The sequence below is a fragment of the Canis lupus genome, chromosome 20 (genome assembly GCF_003254725.2).
Source record: "Canis lupus dingo isolate Sandy chromosome 20, ASM325472v2, whole genome shotgun sequence".
Classification (NCBI taxonomy): domain Eukaryota; kingdom Metazoa; phylum Chordata; class Mammalia; order Carnivora; family Canidae; genus Canis; species Canis lupus.
Window position 1 is genome coordinate 44,449,224 of NC_064262.1, and position 16,033 is coordinate 44,465,256.

The 16,033-nt window shown below is 57.2% G+C and overlaps 2 protein-coding genes across 6 annotated transcripts; one reads left to right on the forward strand and one right to left on the reverse strand.

Moving 5' to 3' along the window:
* Positions 1-31: 31 nt before the first annotated feature.
* HOMER3 (homer scaffold protein 3) lies at positions 32-7,748 on the forward strand. Of its 4 annotated transcripts, none has more exons than XM_025458133.3 (10): positions 32-184; positions 1,861-1,942; positions 2,022-2,178; positions 2,430-2,561; positions 3,847-3,954; positions 4,804-4,925; positions 5,470-5,626; positions 5,947-6,060; positions 6,156-6,242; positions 7,279-7,748. In XM_025458133.3, the coding sequence occupies exons 2-10, from the start codon at positions 1,929-1,931 to the stop codon at positions 7,468-7,470; spliced, it is 1,083 nt and encodes a 360-aa protein (XP_025313918.1). In that variant the 5' UTR covers positions 32-184; positions 1,861-1,928; the 3' UTR covers positions 7,471-7,748. The 4 variants fall into 4 exon arrangements, with proteins under 4 accessions (XP_025313918.1, XP_035558427.1, XP_025313919.1 ...); XM_035702534.1 differs by lacking the exon at positions 32-184 and adding an exon at positions 213-231; XM_025458134.3 differs by lacking the exon at positions 32-184 and adding an exon at positions 691-820.
* A 592-nt stretch (positions 7,749-8,340) lies between these two features.
* DDX49 (DEAD-box helicase 49) lies at positions 8,341-16,002 on the reverse strand. 2 transcript variants are annotated; one of them, XM_025458130.3, is made up of 13 exons: positions 15,697-15,997; positions 14,342-14,465; positions 13,212-13,297; positions 13,002-13,123; positions 12,515-12,702; positions 12,218-12,358; positions 11,421-11,496; positions 11,072-11,148; positions 10,820-10,917; positions 10,047-10,121; positions 9,141-9,229; positions 8,989-9,060; positions 8,341-8,891 (listed from the first exon to the last, which is right to left on the reverse strand). In XM_025458130.3, exons 1-13 carry the CDS (start codon positions 15,872-15,874, stop codon positions 8,688-8,690), a joined length of 1,530 nt encoding a protein of 509 aa, XP_025313915.1. In that variant the 5' UTR covers positions 15,875-15,997; the 3' UTR covers positions 8,341-8,687. The 2 variants fall into 2 exon arrangements, with proteins under 2 accessions (XP_025313915.1, XP_025313916.1); XM_025458131.3 differs by lacking the exon at positions 10,047-10,121 and having other exon boundaries at positions 15,697-16,002.
* Between the last annotated feature and the right edge of the window lie 31 nt (positions 16,003-16,033).

Here is a 16,033-nt window from a genome sequence, read left to right on the forward strand (position 1 = left end):
GGGACCGGAGGCGGCGCGGGCGGCGGCGGAGGCGCAGACAAAGGCGCGGGCGGCGCGGAGGGCGGCGCGGAGGGCGCGGGCCCCGGAGCCAGCGAGCGAGCGGGGCGCCCGGCTGCGGGGAGTCGGCGCCGCGGGGCAGCACCCGACTCGCGCCCGGACACTCGCGGGGCGCCGAGCCCGCAGGGTGAGCCCGGCTGTCCGAGCCTGCGCGGGGGACGCGGGGGCCCCCAGGTGCCAGGGCCGGGGCGAGGGCGCGGGGGTCTCCGAAGTTCCGGGCCGGGAGGCTGGGGGCGGCCGGGGAGCCCCGAAGTTCCAGGGCTTGAGAGGGCGCAGGGGCCCCGAAGTTCCGGAGCCGGGGTCGGAGAGGGCACGGGGCGAGGGGTTCCCAAAGTTCCGGACCCGGCGTTGGAGGAGGCTGCGCTGTCCCCGACGTTCCCGGCCTGGGGTTGGGAGGCGGCACGAGAGGATCCCGAAATCACCGACCCGGGGCTGGAGAGCTGGCAGGGAGTCCCCGGAATTTAGAAGTCGGAGGTGGTGCGAGGGATCCCCGAAGTTCTGGACCCGGAGTCGGGGGGCATCGCGCGAATCTCGGAAGTTCCCGGGTCGAGGGTGGCACTTCCCGAAGTCGGGGAGCGCATTGGGCGCCCCGATTCTGACGCGGATGGGAATTCTTTCCTTACTGAATACCAGGCCCCCCAGCCCGGGGCGCATGGGGTGGGGCTTCGCCCCCACACGCAACTGGGGATCCTGGCACCGGGCGGGGTCCGGGCCTCCTCCGGGAGCCCCGCGGCCGGCGGCGACCGAGGCACATGACTAGTTGGTGAGTAACTTTCCCCAAAGCTGCAAGTCGCGGCAGGACCGTCAGGGCCGGCAGGGCCTGGGTTTCTGGGACCCCTGCACCCTGGAACCCTGCTTCGACCCAGGACTTGCTCCCAACCCGGGCCAGCGCTGCCGCCCCTCCCCCACACAGGGGCTCCGGTTTCAGACCCTGTGACCCGGGCAGCAGCTGCCCAGGACAGGGTGGGGGGGCAACCCTCCTCTGACCAGGGAGGCCGCTCCGCGGGGGGCCTCCCTTCCCCCACTGGCCACCTCCCTTCCCCAGGTCCCTCCTGGTCCCCTGCAGATCCCCCAGATGCAGGTTTTGGAGGCACAGAGGTGAGGTTAAGGAATTCTCCAGGGCAGCCATTCCTGGTATCTGTGAGGTCGTGGCTGGAGGCAGCAAGAGGGGCTGGGGATCTCCCAATCCTTGATGCCACCCAGCCCTGCATGGTATTGGGATAGAGTGGTCATGGGCAATCGGTTAGTGGGTACCAGGGTAAATTTGTTTGGCTACATCTTCTTAACTAGGCTGGCAGCTCCCTGGGGATTTGGACTCTGCCTCCAAGTGTGCCTCTGCCCTAGAGTGGAAGCTGAGGGGTCCCTCTGTGGGATCTAGGAGGAACTGGTCTCCCAGGAGGCATCTGGTGATGGCCCACATTTTGATGGAGATCCTGGTTTGGGGAGTGATGAGTGAATGTGGCAGAAAATACCAAGTAGGAGTTCACCTTGGCCTTCTCTATCTAGCACCAGTATTGAGGGGGTGTCACTCTGGGTTCAGTAACCAGCATGCTGACAAGTTTATGCTGGGAGATCCAGGGCCACCTGGCTCCTCTCGGAGAGTCATCTCCTGCTCAGGGTGTGTGGGGGCTTCCTCCCAAAGGAGAGGGACAGGGTGTTTTTGCTGAATGATCTGCTGATTCCTTTACCTTTCTAATTGAGGTTCTATGAATGGTGTGGCTGGTGGTGGGTCCTGAGGTTGGACCCGCTTGGTTTCCTTAAGCCTGTCCTGGGGAGACACTCACAATCCCTCTCTCCCCCCAGAGGCTGAACCCGCAGCTCCTGCCATCCCTCTGGCTGCCTCTTGGAGCCCACCCAACCCAACCTGACCAATGTCCACAGCCAGGTGAGCCCCTGCCTCCCCAGCTTGGCCCTGAGCCCCCTGGGGGATGCCTAGCCCCACTGAGAACCGTCTCCCCATGCAGGGAGCAGCCCATCTTCAGCACACGGGCACATGTGTTCCAGATTGACCCGGCCACCAAGCGGAACTGGATCCCCGCGGGCAAGCACGCACTCACGGTCTCCTACTTCTATGATGCCACCCGCAATGTCTACCGAATCATCAGCATTGGGGGTGCCAAGGTCCTGGCAGGGCCTGGGTGGGGGTGGCAGGCTCCTGAGGTCTCAGAGGCAGGTTTGGGTCTAGTCATTACCCTGCTGTGTGCCTGGGGGCTGGGGGTTGGGAGGAGCCCTTAAATCAGTCTCTGTCTTGAGATGGCTCACACCTAGAACCTCCCAAGAGCTAATACAAAGTGACACCCTGGGGGTCTCATGTTCATTATTGTCAGTCTCATCAAGCTTGAATTGTGTTCCCCCCTCTTCCCTCTTCCCAGGCCATCATCAACAGCACCGTCACCCCCAACATGACCTTTACCAAAACCTCCCAGAAGTTTGGGCAGTGGGCAGACAGTCGTGCCAACACCGTCTATGGCCTTGGCTTTGCTTCTGAGCAGCATCTGACCCAGGTGGGCTTGCAGGATTACATGGCGGGAAGGACAGGGCTGGCCCTGGGGTTCCTCTTAGGGCCCTGGGGGCCTCTGGGCAGGTGCTGTAGAATAGGCATGAGAATTAGACAACCCTTCCTGGTTCCCTGGCTCATGTCTCAGCTCTGCTGGCCATCTGCTCCAATTTTGGACACACCCCGCCCTTCTCTGGGTGCCTGGGATGAGCTGGGAGTTCCCTCACACACCCTAGCACTACCTTCATCATTGCCTCCCTCCACCCTCTGCTGTCTTCAGACTTCAATATTGTCTCATCCCATTGTTCCCCTGGATGAGTAGTGCTTTCTGATTCCTAATGAGATCGTGAGGATTCTCTTTGCTTCTAGAAGCTTTCATTTTCCTTTCAAATTTAGGTCTTGAATTAATTTCTGTGGGTGGTATAAAGCAGGAGTATTTTTTCTCACTGAGTATTTAGTTGCTCTTCAACCGTTTTTTGAGATGATTTCCCTCCAACGACTTGCACTGGTCTCTTCCCCCCAATCGAGTGACCGTCTGTGTGTAAACATTTTCTTTAAAAAATTATTTTCAAACTAAAGAAGTTTATTTTAAAATGAAAACCAGTGTATCCTACCCTAACTGGAAAATCGGTATAGGTAGAGTAGGAATGAGAAGAGGGTGATTTACTTTTTCACTGAGTACAGGTGCCTCTCAGAGGCTCTGAGCCCAAGACCTGCTTTCTCTGTGTTCTAAAAAGATATTCACAAGTGTCCGGGGCATTAAAGACAGCACCCACCTGAGGCTCTCCTTGCTGAAATAAGCCTGACTGAGAGGAAGGGGATCCCTTTCTTTCTTTCTTTTTTTTTTTTTTTCAAGATTTTATTTATTTATTCATGAGAGACACACAGAGAAAGAGGCAGAGACATAGGCAGAGGGAGAAGCAGGCTCCACAAAGGAAGCCCGATTCAGGACTCGACCCCTGTACTCTGGGATCACACCCTGAGCCGAAGGCAAATGCCCAACCGCTGAGCCACTCAGGCGTTCCAGGGGATCCCTTTCTCAAGGTGGCTCCATGGAATTCACCTCCACCTAAATCCTACCTCCACCATGATACTCAGTCTGCTCACTGGAACAACTTATTCCAAGCCTCCTGACCACTCTTCCAGTTCATGAGACCAGAGGATATGCATGACTCCTAAAGTCCCTTTCAAAGTGACAAGGGTGGTGCTGGGTGGGGGTGACCAAGTGAGGCCCTGGGAGAGGGGGCTGGGTTGGCTTTGACTGTTTGTTCTGCTCCCCTCCCCACCCCCAGTTTGCTGAGAAGTTCCAGGAAGTAAAGGAAGCAGCGAGGCTGGCGAGGGAGAAATCTCAGGATGGGGGGGAGCTCACCAGTCCAGCCCTGGCGCTCGCTGCCCACCAGGTCAGTATTTCCTGTCCCATGCCTGCCAGTCACTCAGCTGATACTGAGGGTCCAGGTACTGTGCTGGTGCCCAGGACCAAATGCTCACAGATCCCATAAAACTCCACCTACAGCAGGAGCCTTGGAAGAAAAGGCTCAGGAGCACATCCTGGGGGTCCGGCCTAGCCTTGGATCACCGAAGGCCTGGAAACCAGCTTAGATGGCGGAGTAAAAACCCGGAGGTTGAAATAGCTAATGGGGGTGGTGGTGGGGGGTGGCCAAGTGAGAAACTGTCCCGGGAGCTTTCCCCCACTAATTTATTCAGCATAATTTACTGACCACCTACTGTGTGCCAGGCCCAGGGCTGGGAAAGAGGGTGACAGAGATGAAAAAGCAGGCTGCTCCGGACCCTCAGAGCCCGCGGGCCAGGCAGTGAGGGGGATACATAATGAATTCGGCCTGGTGGAGGGCTTCCTGTCTGAATCTTAAAAGCAGGTGGAAATTTGGCCCCAGGGAAGGACATAGCTATGAAGGAATAGCACAGAGGTTTCACATTGCTCCCCCCACCTTTGCAGATTTTGAGTATCTCAGTGGTTTATTTAGACCAGCCTGAATCAGGTGTGCCTGGGGCCTTGGTGAGAGTCCAGGGAGGCTAAGTGGGGGCACAGTGCCTGGAACTCTGGCCCAGGGGCCATGGGGAGCCACAGAGGGTAGATGAGGAGAGGGGCGCGCTTGCATCCCAGGGCTGGAAAGGACCCTGGCCTTCAGTCACAATACCGGTGACATCAGCGCTGAGCCCCAACCATGACCTTACCGGTCCTTGGCCGAAGCCACACCCCAGTGTGACCCCTCTTCTGGCCACGCCCTTAGGTGCCCCCAAGTCCCCTCGTCAGCGCCAATGGCCCCGGCGACGAGAAACTGTTCCGTAGCCAGAGCGCCGACGTCCCCGGCCCCGCCGAGCGCGAGCGGCTCAAGAAGATGCTGTCCGAGGGGTGAGGCGGGTAGGGCGAGCAGAGGGGGTGGCAGGACGCCAGGCACCCGGAGTTGCTCCTCAGAAGCCCTTGGGGCGCGACGGGCCGCGGGATCGGACTGTACCCAAGGCCCGGGAAGGGGAGGAGACTGGCTCGCTTCCGCCCCTCCTGGAGCCGACCTCGCCCCTGCAACGCGCTCCTCCTTCGAGCACGCCTTCTCGGGCCGCCCCTGCCCGACCTCATCCTTCCCGGGGACTAACCCTGTCTCGGTCACGCCTCCCCGAGCGAATTCTTTTTTTTTTTTTTTTTTTTTCCCCGAGCGAATTCTAAACCCACGATGTCTCCAACCTGCGCCCGGTTCGGAGCACGCCCCGAGGGGCTGACGCCGCTGCCCCTTCCGTGCGTCTCCCTGGGCGGGCACCCGGCCCCTACTTTGACCCCGCCCCGGCCAAGGCCCCGCCCAGGTGGCCCCGCCCCTGCCAAGGCCCCGCCCACGGCCCCGCCCCGCCGCTGCCCCTACCCTTTGGGGCCGGGTCTCGCGCCGCCAACCCTTGCACCCCTGCAGCTCCGTGGGCGAGGTGCAGTGGGAGGCGGAATTCTTCGCGCTGCAGGACAGCAACAACAAGTTGGCGGGCGCCCTGCGAGAAGCCAACGCCGCCGCCGCCCAGTGGAGGCAGCAGCTGGAGGCCCAGCGTGCCGAGGCCGAGAGGCTGCGGCAGCGGGTGAGAGGATCCCTTCCTCCCAGAGACTCCGAGTGGCCCCAGCAGCTGGGGAGTCCGGGCCTCCGCAGGTCCGATCCGTCCTTGGGTTCACTGCCTGGCTGTGTGATCTCTGCAGGTCATTTCTCTGAGCCTCAGTTTCTTGTTCTGTATTATGGGTCTGAGATAATGCCAACCATTCAAACCCTAAAGTCCTACCTGCTGCATGTTGGTGGCCCCAATCAGAGGGGATGAGTGCCTAGTCATGGGTGTGACCGAGCAAGGGCAGATTCCCCAGGAGAGTTCAGGCTGGGTGTCAGGGGCTGACTTTCCTATCCACACAGGTGGCTGAGCTGGAGGCCCAGGCAGCGGTGGCGGAGCCACCCTCGGTCAGTGAGAAGGAAGGGCCAGGCCAGTCACTGGAGCAGCTGGAGGCTCTAGTGCAAACCAAGGACCAGGTGAGCACTGAGTGTGTGTCCCTGGGCTTCATCTTCCCTGACATCCCACAAGGGAGCCAGGACCCCCAGAATAGACCCTGGGAACTCTTCTCTAGGAGATCCAGACACTGAAGAGCCAAACTGGTGGAACCCGTGAGGCCCTGGATGCCACGGAGCGTGAGGAGGCACAGCAGAAAGTGCAGGTGTGTGTCGTGGGGTGGGGTGACAACACAGGGGCAGGCGGCTCCTGGTGTGGGACAGACCTGGGATCTTTCTTTCCTATTGGGTCCTGGGCAGCTGTGTGCCTATCCAAGCCTGTTTCTTAACCTGTAAGGGGTGAGGAAGAGATTTGCCTAAGGTTGTGAAGGATTGGGAAGACCGGGTACATGGAAAGCCTGAGTTGCAGCCAGTGTTTTGTAAAGGACAACTGTTATTAGGACAATGTTTCCTATTCTTTGATTCAAAAGCAATTAACAAATATTTTATTTATTTGAGATAGAGCTTGGGCGGGGAGGGGTAGAAGGAAAAAGAGAAGCAGGTTCCCCACTGAGCAGGGAGCCTGACACGGGGCTGGATCCCAGGACCCTGAGATCATGACTGAAGTCAAAGGCAGACGCTTAACTGACTGAGCCACCCAGGAGCCCCTCAACAATTTTTGAGTCCCTGCTGAATTCCCATCCTTAACCCCATCAAGTCCTCAGGTCAGGAGCCTGCATTTGAACCCAGGTCTGAGTGGCCTGGCTTTCACTGAAGACTTTATCGGAAAAATGTTGATGGGGTATGTCCCGTGAGTCCAGCAGGTGAAGATGTTAAAGGATCTGGGGACCCAAGAGAAGTTGGGGAGATGCTCCCTCTGGTCTCCTGCACAGCGTGCACAGCCTATGCAAAGGCCCTGAAGTGGAAAGAAACTCAACATTGTGGTTCAAAGAACCACAAGGAAGCTGGCAAGGCTGAGTTGGAAAGGACAAGGAGAGGAGGGAGTGATGTGGGTTTTGTTCCCAGCCTAATGGGTCACAGAAGGGTTTTGAGCAGAAGGGGGATGTGTGTTCTATGACCTTTAAATTGGCCAAGGGCTCAGGGAGTGTCTCTTATCCCTTCAAGGAGGATGAGACTAAAAGGCTTGGCAGGGCCCAGAGTGGAGTTTGATGGGATGGTACTCAGATGCTGAATGCCCCAAGCAGGGCTGGTGACCCTAGAGACTTGTTGGGGCTCCAAAACCTGCCTGCTCTCTCCCTGCAGGACCTGGAGACTCGCAATGCTGAGCTAGAGCATCAGCTGCGGGCAACGGAGCGCAGCCTGGAGGAGGCCCGGGCTGAGCGGGAACGGGCACGGGCTGAGGTGGGCCGAGCTGCACAGCTGCTGGACGTCAGGCTGTTTGAGCTGAGCGAGCTGCGAGAGGGCCTCGCCCGCCTGGCAGAGGGCACACCCTGAGCCTGGCTGCAGGGTCTGCGTGGGAGCCGGGGCCTGTGGCAGCTGGTTTTATACGCAGGATTCCCGCCTGGGGCACGAGCCGGGCTGCGGGCAGCACAATGGGCCATTCACCCTGGCAGGGACTGGGGGCCCAACCCAGCCTGGGGAGGGCCTGGCCGTAGTGCCCCAGCTGGCCCTGGCCGCTCACAGCTCAAGGGGGTGTTCTGGGGCTTTTCATTGTGTAGATTTCTAGAATCCCCAGGGCGCGTGCTGGTGCCCAGATTACATTTCTAAGAGTGGCTGTGCCTGTGTGTGTGTTATGTGGGCACCCAGGCATCTGACCGCCGTCACTGCACCCCTCTTCCTGCTTCCTCTTCCATGTACCTCAGCTGCTCTGTCTTTGTAGGGCTTAGTAAACCACTTGCAGGTGAGAAGAATGAGTTTCAGAGCCTGAGAAGCACACCCAGGCCACACAGCCAGGAGCTCAGCTCTGTACAGCATAGCTCTGTCCACCCCCTGGGGCTCAACTCATGTGGTCTGGACCACTTTGCCTTTAGGTGGCCCTTGGTTAAGCATCCCCTCCCTCTACTCTGGCTACAAATCCCAAATTCCACCAGGCGTCATTTCACTGAACCTGATGGCCACGTTTGGAGGGTGATGCCCTTGCTGTGCCCATTTTTCAGACAAGGAAAGAGAGGCCCAGATGGGGCTTCTCAAACTCAAGGTCACTTGGCCAAAATGGCCAGCACTATAGTTCAAAGCTTTGGGCCTGGCCCGATGGAAATGAAGAATGAGTGGTGGGTGGGGGTGACATGATGTCCTGGGGGGCTTGGGAAGCACCAGTAGCTGAACCCTCCTCCCTTGCCCCTACTGCCACAGAGTCAGACCAAGGAAGCTGAGAGACCCATTTATTAAGTGACTCCTGGCAAGCAACATGCCTTTGCTCTGGGGCCCTGTAGCATCCCCCTGCCCTCCCAACCGAGGTGACCAGCGTCACTGTGTATGGAGTTGGGCCCAAACTTGTAGTCAGTGTTCTTTCCTTCTCTGTAGCCTGATGCTTGGCAGAGGCTCTGAGAAGGGGCCAGCTGGGAGCTGCAGGGTGGAAGAGCTGTGCAGTGCACAACATGGGTGTCTTGGGTCCCACTGACAGCGACTGTGCAGGTCCAGGGGAGTGGAGGGGCCCTCCGACTGTCCGTTCTGGGGAGGAATCCCAGGCTAGGCACATGACCATGTGGCGCTCAGGGCTGGCCGTGGATGGGCGCTGGGGCTGAGTGAGCTTCAGGTGGGGCCCTGGGTGGACGCCCCCCGGGTGGACGCCCCCCATGGCCAGCCCTGCTGGCTTTCTGCCGCTGTAGCGCCTGCTCCACCTTCTCCTTGAAGCGCCGGTTCTTCTGCTTGATCTTGGCCAGCTCAGCCTTGCGTTTGGCTTCTAGATCAGGGTCCTGGTGGGAGGACCCGCAGGTGGCCAAGCTGGGCAATCTGCCCCCTGGAAGCCCTCCCTTTACCCCCCACACCCCGACCAGCCCACTCAGCCCTCACCTTCCCCTCCAAGATCAGCTGCTTCCGCTTGTTGATCTCCTTCTTTTCGTCAAAGTTGGCCGCCTCCAGTTTCTGGGGAGAGAAGGAGAGGCTGTCATAGGGGCCCTCATCACAAATGGAGCACCCTGGGCCCCAAGGCCTCCCATACTCACAATTTCACACTCCCTCCGCACCACATTGACCTGCGTGAGGATCTGCAGCACCTTGGCCTCCTCCACTGAGAGCTCCTCCAGCTGCTTCTCTGAGAGAGGGCAGACAAGAGGAGGGATCCTGGCTTAGGAGTGAGCTCCCCATGCAGTGGGGTATACAAGCTTGGGGTCATATCATATAAAGGTCAGATGGGCAAGATCTGGAATTGTAGACCTGAAGAAGATAGGCTGTCCTTTTTTATTGCTATTAGCAATACTATGAATTTGACTGGAAGTTTGTTGTTGTTTTTATAAACTCCTTTAGAGGCACCTGGCTGACTCAGAAGAGTATGTGACTCTTGATCTCGGGACTCTTGACTCTTGAGCCCTACGTTGGGTGTAGAGATTATTTTAACACTCTCCTTTAGGGATGCCTGGCTGGCTTAGTCAGAACAGTGTGTGACTTTTGATCTTGGGGTCATGAGTTTGAGCCCCATGTTGCGTATAGAAATTACTCAAACACTGTCCTTTGAAGTCCAGAGGCTTCTGAATTTTAGGACAGTCTGTGCAATGATTACAGATTTTCCAGTAGTTCTTGGTCTGGGCACTTGCTAAACCACCCAAGGGGGGTTTTAAACACACCCAGACCCTGTCCCTGAGGCCTCTGACTTAACCACAGGGACCATCCATACATCCCTGTCTAAGAAACCAAAATCCCTTCCCATTGGATGTGGCTTTCAGTGGCTGAGGGCACTGTGGGAAGCTTGTTTTGCTAATTGGGCTAAAAGCCTTCATTTGGGATTGCACAGAAAGGAAAGTGGAGTTTAAGCCTGCTCGTGAGTAGCCCAGCAGGTGTCAGAGAGGGGTGAGTGGGCATCTTACCCAGAGGCATCCGGCTCCCCCCAGCCCCTCTCCCACCCTACCACTCACTGATCTGCTCCTCGATGGCATGTACAAGGTGGATGTCATACTGCGTTACCAGTGTGATGGCCTGTCCCTGCCGCCCTGCAAGGACACACCATAGTTACCTGCTGTGAGCTAGGGGCCAAATAGGCTGTGACCACTAGGTGGCTCAGGGCTCCTCCTGGTGGGAACAGTAAGGGCTCAGTGAACGGGGCTAGGGCAGGTCCATCCCAGAGGAGACACAGGACACCAGCAGCGGTGGCTCCGCTGCCAGGCCGGCATTACACGGTGCTGGTGATGTGGCTGATCTCCCTTTGGGGTCTGGCTATCAGCATTTTGTCAGTGATAAGGCTCAATGGGCCTCAGCCCAGATCTGCCATACTACTTTCTCCATTCCCTGTTTCCATGAGGGTGACTGGTGCATGACAGCCGCTGAGGCCCGTGACCTCTGGAGCAGCACCAAACAGGCATCGTTCTCATTACTTGTCCTTTGATGAGGAGATGGGCCCAGAGAGCTGATGGAACCTGCCCGAGGCCACAGGACAGGAGAGAAGGGCCAGGCCTGGTCTGGCTCCAGAATCCATGTTTCTCCCCACTGCTGGCATGAGAGGATCTCATAAACCAGAGCATTCACCGCCTCTGCTTTCAAAAGGATGATTCCCCAAACTTCTGGACACTCCTTCTCACCAGCAGGCTATACCCCCATATCTTCTCTCACCGACTCCTGACTTTGGTTCCTCATGGTGAGGGGAAGGCAGGAGGGACATGGGTCCAACGGCCATCCCGCCCTGTCCACTTACCTGCACGGGCTGTCCGGCCAACTCGGTGTATGTAGATCTTCGGCAGCCCGGGCGTGTTGTGGTTGATAACCACCTGCACTGTGGGAATGTCCAGGCCCCTAGAGGCAGAGGCCAGTCAGTGCTACTGTCCATGTGGGGAAACTGAGGCGGGGACTCATCCAAGGTCACTCAGCCACCCCAATTCTTGCCCTGGTCCCACTGTGGGGGTGCCACTGGGCAGCACAGAAGACGGAACACCCTGGGGCTGCTCACCGGGAGGCCACGTCTGTTGCAATCAGGATCCTGTAGATGCTGGACTTGAATTTGGCCAGGGCAGCAAAGCGTTCTTTCTGTTGCCAAGTTGGGGAGAGAATTGGGAAGATAGGGGTCAGGGAGCATCTCAGCAAACATTTGAGCACTTACTGTGTGAGGCCTGGGAACAGGGTAGAGTCTAGGATAGGCCCACCCTCACAGGGTTCATCCATGGAAAGGATGGACCAAGGCAAATGGGTGGCAGGAAGTGTTCAAGGCAGAGGAAAGAGCGTGGTCCTGAGGCTGGAATCAGTTGCCAGGGCAAGGCTAGGGATGGCAGGTGGGTTTCTGGGGCAGTTTCATCCCATACCTGTTTCATCATGGAATGCAGAGCCACAGTGGGGAAGTTGAATTTACGCAGCATCATGCACAGGATCTGGCAGGTCCTGGTGGGAAGGACACACTGTCAACCTCTCGTCAACCTCTCCAGGGCCAGGGTCTTGGGAAGGCACTCCCATCCCAGCACACCCCAAGATCGAAAGTAGGTGGCTCTGCACCACCGGTAAAGGAGAAGCAGGGGTGTGCAGTATCCTGCCTGCTGACCCCTTCCGTGGCTAGGCCAATGATAGTCAGACCTACATCCAGATTTTCTTCTGGAAGCCAATAAATTTTCGGAGGGCAAGAACCAGTTAGGGGGTCTCCTCCAGGGGATGTAGGCTGCATATCTACTCTGACTCATGCTACCGCTTCCTAATAATCTCCTCTAAGACCTTCAAAAGATTTTGAAGGCCCCTGGGACTATAGAGAGGACAGACCTGGGTCTTGGAGCTGATGTGCCGGGGCCTAGCAACACACTGAGACACAGTGAAAAGGCCTTCCCAGCTATTGCTGGGGAATTCTGGGTACAGCCAGAGGCCCCTGGACCTTCTGGGTAAGAGTGGGCCTGAGGAACCCCAAATCCTGGCTCTGCCTTCAGGAGGGGTAACCTCAGCAAACTGCTTGACCTCCCAGAGCTTCCTTGAATGAATCCTCTAGAACCTTTGGTCTGAGCAGAGGCCCTGGAGTGCAAAGACTGGCTGTGTGTCTCGTACCTTGGGCCTTCATAAAGGGTTATGGGGACAGGGGATTGGGGGATCTGAGGGAAGAGAGAGGCAGGCCCATGCTCACTTGCACGTGTTGGTAAAGATGATGATGGACCAGTCCTCGTGCTCATCCTGGAAGTTCTGAATCAGGTGGACCAGATAGGCGTCCTTGACCTTCTCAGGCACCAACAGGTAGCGCTGGTCCAGCTGCTCCACTGTACGCACCCTGGGGATGCGCAGGGCTCAGTTTCCCCCCGCTGAATGGAGCCAATGCCCCACACTGGCCACGGGCCTTAACTTCTTCTGGGTGTGTCTCCCCTCCCCTCACCCACACCACCCACCTGCCCCTGCCTTGCCCCTCTGCACCGGGCTGTGGACTCACGGGGCCTGAGCCTCCCAAAAGAAGGGCTGGTTGGTGGCCAGTCCCTGAAGCTCTTTGAGTGTGTCAGTCAGTGTGGCACTGAAGAGCAGTGTCTGCCTACGAGTGGGCACGGCTGCCAGGATGGCCTCCAGGTCCACGGTGAAATCCGTGCAGCCCTGCTCCAGCAGCCGGTCAGCCTCATCCATCACCTGCAGCACCAGGGGTAGGGGGTAGGAGGTCTGGGGTGAGAGCCCTGTCCAGGGCCTGAGCACATGCCCAGCCCAGCCTAGCTCAGCCAGTCTCCCTCACACACCTCCTGCCCAGCCTTGGACACATGCCCTGGAGCCTTCTCCCTCTAGGTCTCTGACATCTGCTCCTCAGAGAGGCCCTGCCCCCAACCTCCATTGATCTCTCAGCTGTCCTATCACTTCTCCTAATGCTCTCCTGGATGGCCTGTGGGACACGTGTCCTGAACGGATCAATCAATTGGTGCCCCAGGCTGACTCACCAGGAAACGGATCTTCTTTATGCTAAAAGTGTTGGAGCTCCGGAGGTGGTCAGCCAGGCGCCCTGGTGTGGCAATGACCACGTGTGGTTTCCGGGAGAGCTCCAGGGCCTGGGCCACCATATCTGTAGGTGGAGTGTGAGAGGTGGGTCTGGGTGGGTGGCCTGAGGCCACGGGGGAGCCCTACCCAGAGCCTCCCCGGGCCCCCTGTACCCATGCCGCCGACAATGATGCAGTCTTTCAGGCCCAAAGGCTTCCCCAGGACCCGGAACTGCTCTGCAATCTGGTAGGCCAGCTCCCTGTGGGTGTGAAGGGGCCAGGCTGGGTTAGATAGGGGTTCTGTGCCTGCCTCTCAATCCCATGCCCATCCCTCAGACCTCCCGACTGGCCCTCTCCTGCTTATACACACACCACAACTTCCAGTTCCCTCTGGATAAGGGCTCGGTCGGATACTGAGCACCGGAGCCCTGTTTTGGCCCCTGTCCCCTTACAAGGCTGGGATCCAGACATCCCACAGCCCCTCGCCCACCAGACCCACCCAAACTGGCCTCTCCTCCTCAGTTGTGACCTCAACACCATAGTCACCAAAGTCCAAGATCTAAGCCCACAGTCACCAAAGCTCAAGATCTAAGCCCCCTCCCTTGGGGCTGGTCAGTGTCCAAGCTCTGTCTTCCCTACCCTTCAGCCCCAGCTCTGCCCAGGCCTCTCCCTGGCCCATGTGTCCACTTCTTGTCCTCTTGTTTTGCCCTCTCCTGCTCACGTGCCCCCAGAATTGATCTAACTCTCTTCCTGGCATTCTAGGCTTTTCTCAAGTTGGCTCTAACCTGCCTGGCCCCAAGTACCCTTTCTGTGCCTTGCCTCTCTCTCACACCTCTGCTCAAATGCACTAGCAGTTCCCTCTGCCTAGAATAAATATCTTTCCCCAAATTTGTCCCTTTGAGAGATCCTTGTCATTCTTTAAGGAACCCCTTGAATGAAATATTCCCCAACTCCCTCCTCCCCAGGCCACACCCTCACAGCATACAGTGCCTACCTTTCCTCCTGCTGCTATAGGACTTACCATGTCAACTGCCATATTTGTCTGCCCAAGAACAGGAGATGTGTCTCTATCTTGGGCTACAAAACTCTTGATAGCTCCTGCCTAGCTGGAACTTGCCATGAGACAGACCCTGTGCTCAGCACTTCTCACACACTATCCTGGTTAATTTTCTACCTCCCTTAAGAGGCCGGAATGATTTTTGTCCCCATTTTAAAAAGAGGGAAAGTGAGCTTAGAGAGGTAAAGGTGCTTGCCTAAGAAAACACAGATGGTTAACTCACCCGGAAAGCCTGTGGGGAGCTCACCTGGTGGGTGTCAGGACAAGGCAGAAGATGCCATAGGGATCCTCAGACAGCTTCTGCAAGATGGGCAGGACAAATGCTGCTGTCTTGCCACTGCCTGTCTTGGCACAGCCCAAGCAGTCCCGACCTGGGCAGAGGGCAAAGGAGCATCAACACACTTCAAGTATACACAAGTGTTCTACTGAGCACAGTTTACAATAGCTAATGTTTAATGAGCAGTTACTATGTATCCAATACTGGCCTATGTCATTTACATCTGGGCACACTGACAAATTCTAGGAGTGTATGATCATTACTGTCTACACCCAACAAAAAGGGAAACTGAGTCTCAGAGATGTGCCCAGGACACACAGCCAGTGAGCAGCAGGCTGGAATGGAACCCACATCCATCTGACCCAAGATGTTACTACTCACTATCTCATTTTGAAGCCCTTACAGCACATCCCAGTGTGGGGAAACCTGAATGCCCCCCCCCAATCTGCATCCTAGGATCCCTACTGATTTCTTCATCTTCATTTATTCAACCCTCAACCTGTTATTTCCTAGGTTTCCTAAGGGCATCTCTGCCTATCTTTTTTTTTTTTTTTTTTTAAGAGAGAGAGAGAGAGAGAGTGTGGGGAAGGGTTGGAGCAAAGAGAGAGGGAGAGAGAGAATTCCAAACAGGCTCTACACCCAGCGCGCAGCCCAATGCGGGGCTTGAGCTCAACCCTGAGATCATGATCTGAGCGGAAATCAAGAGTCACAAGCTCTGCGGACTAAGCCACCCAGGCGCCCCCAAGAGCATCTTTTTTTTTTTTTTAAGATTTATTATTATTTATTTATGATAGACAGAGAGAGGGAGAGAGAGAGGCAGAGACATAGGAGGTGGGAGAAGCAGGCCCCATGCACCGGGAGCCCGACGTGGAACTCGATCCTGGGACTCCAGGATCAGCGCCCTGAGCCAAAGGCAGGCGCTAAACCGCTGAGCCACCCAGGGATCCCAAGAGCATCTTTTTAATGGCAAACCGGGTTGGGCCATTAGAGTAGAGAGTAGAGTCCTCTACTCTCGGGACCAGAGTCCTGCATTTACCAGTAATCCTGACAACTTCAGTTTCCATTTGTAAAATTCAGATAGTAGTGCTGTGCTCTGAGACCACGAGTTTCTCGGATTACATCACTTATGTGCGGACACACAGGGAGTCAGCTGTGAATCCCAAACGCCAACACTGCCCAGTCTACCTTTGGGACCCAGGCTCGTCCATAACGCCCAAGCGTACCCCTCGCCTCGCAGAAGTGGGTTAGGCAAAGGCTAAGGCGCGAAGGCAAGGGAGCCGACAGAGTGGGGAGGCTTCCTGGGGAAGAGGCCGGGCCACACTTACCCTCCAGGATGGCGGGGATGCAGCCGAGCTGTACAGGCGTGGGCTGCTTCAAACCCAGCTGCCGACATTGTTCCACAAGCCACGATGACAGCCCAAGCTCCGCGAAGCCGGCCATCCTCCCCGCCAGCTCCGGGCGTGCACCGTGTGAGCCCTGCTTTCCGGCGCACGCCGATGACATCACGGAAACCTCGGTTACTGGATCGCCTGCTGCGCGGTCCCACCCCGGTCTAGCTCACACTGCCATTCCCGGGTTCCACCGTATGCTGACCATGTTTCCCCGATTTCCATTGGCTCGCGCGATCAAATTAAACTACAATTCCCGAGATGCCCAGCGAGT

Coding starts and splice junctions, on each gene's coding strand:
- HOMER3 (XM_025458133.3), top strand. Junction 3,955..4,803: donor TGGCGCTCGCTGCCCACCAG/GTCAGTATTTCC, acceptor CCACGCCCTTAG/GTGCCCCCAAGTCCCCTCGT. Junction 6,061..6,155: donor TAGTGCAAACCAAGGACCAG/GTGAGCACTGAG, acceptor ACTCTTCTCTAG/GAGATCCAGACACTGAAGAG.
- DDX49 (XM_025458130.3), bottom strand. CDS start 15,874: ATGTCATCGGCGTGCGCCGGAAAGCAGGGCTCACACGGTGCACGCCCG. Junction 12,359..12,514: donor TTTTGGGAGGCTCAGGCCCC/GTGAGTCCACAG, acceptor GCGCATCCCCAG/GGTGCGTACAGTGGAGCAGC. Junction 9,061..9,140: donor TGCGGAGGGAGTGTGAAATT/GTGAGTATGGGA, acceptor TTCTCTCCCCAG/AAACTGGAGGCGGCCAACTT.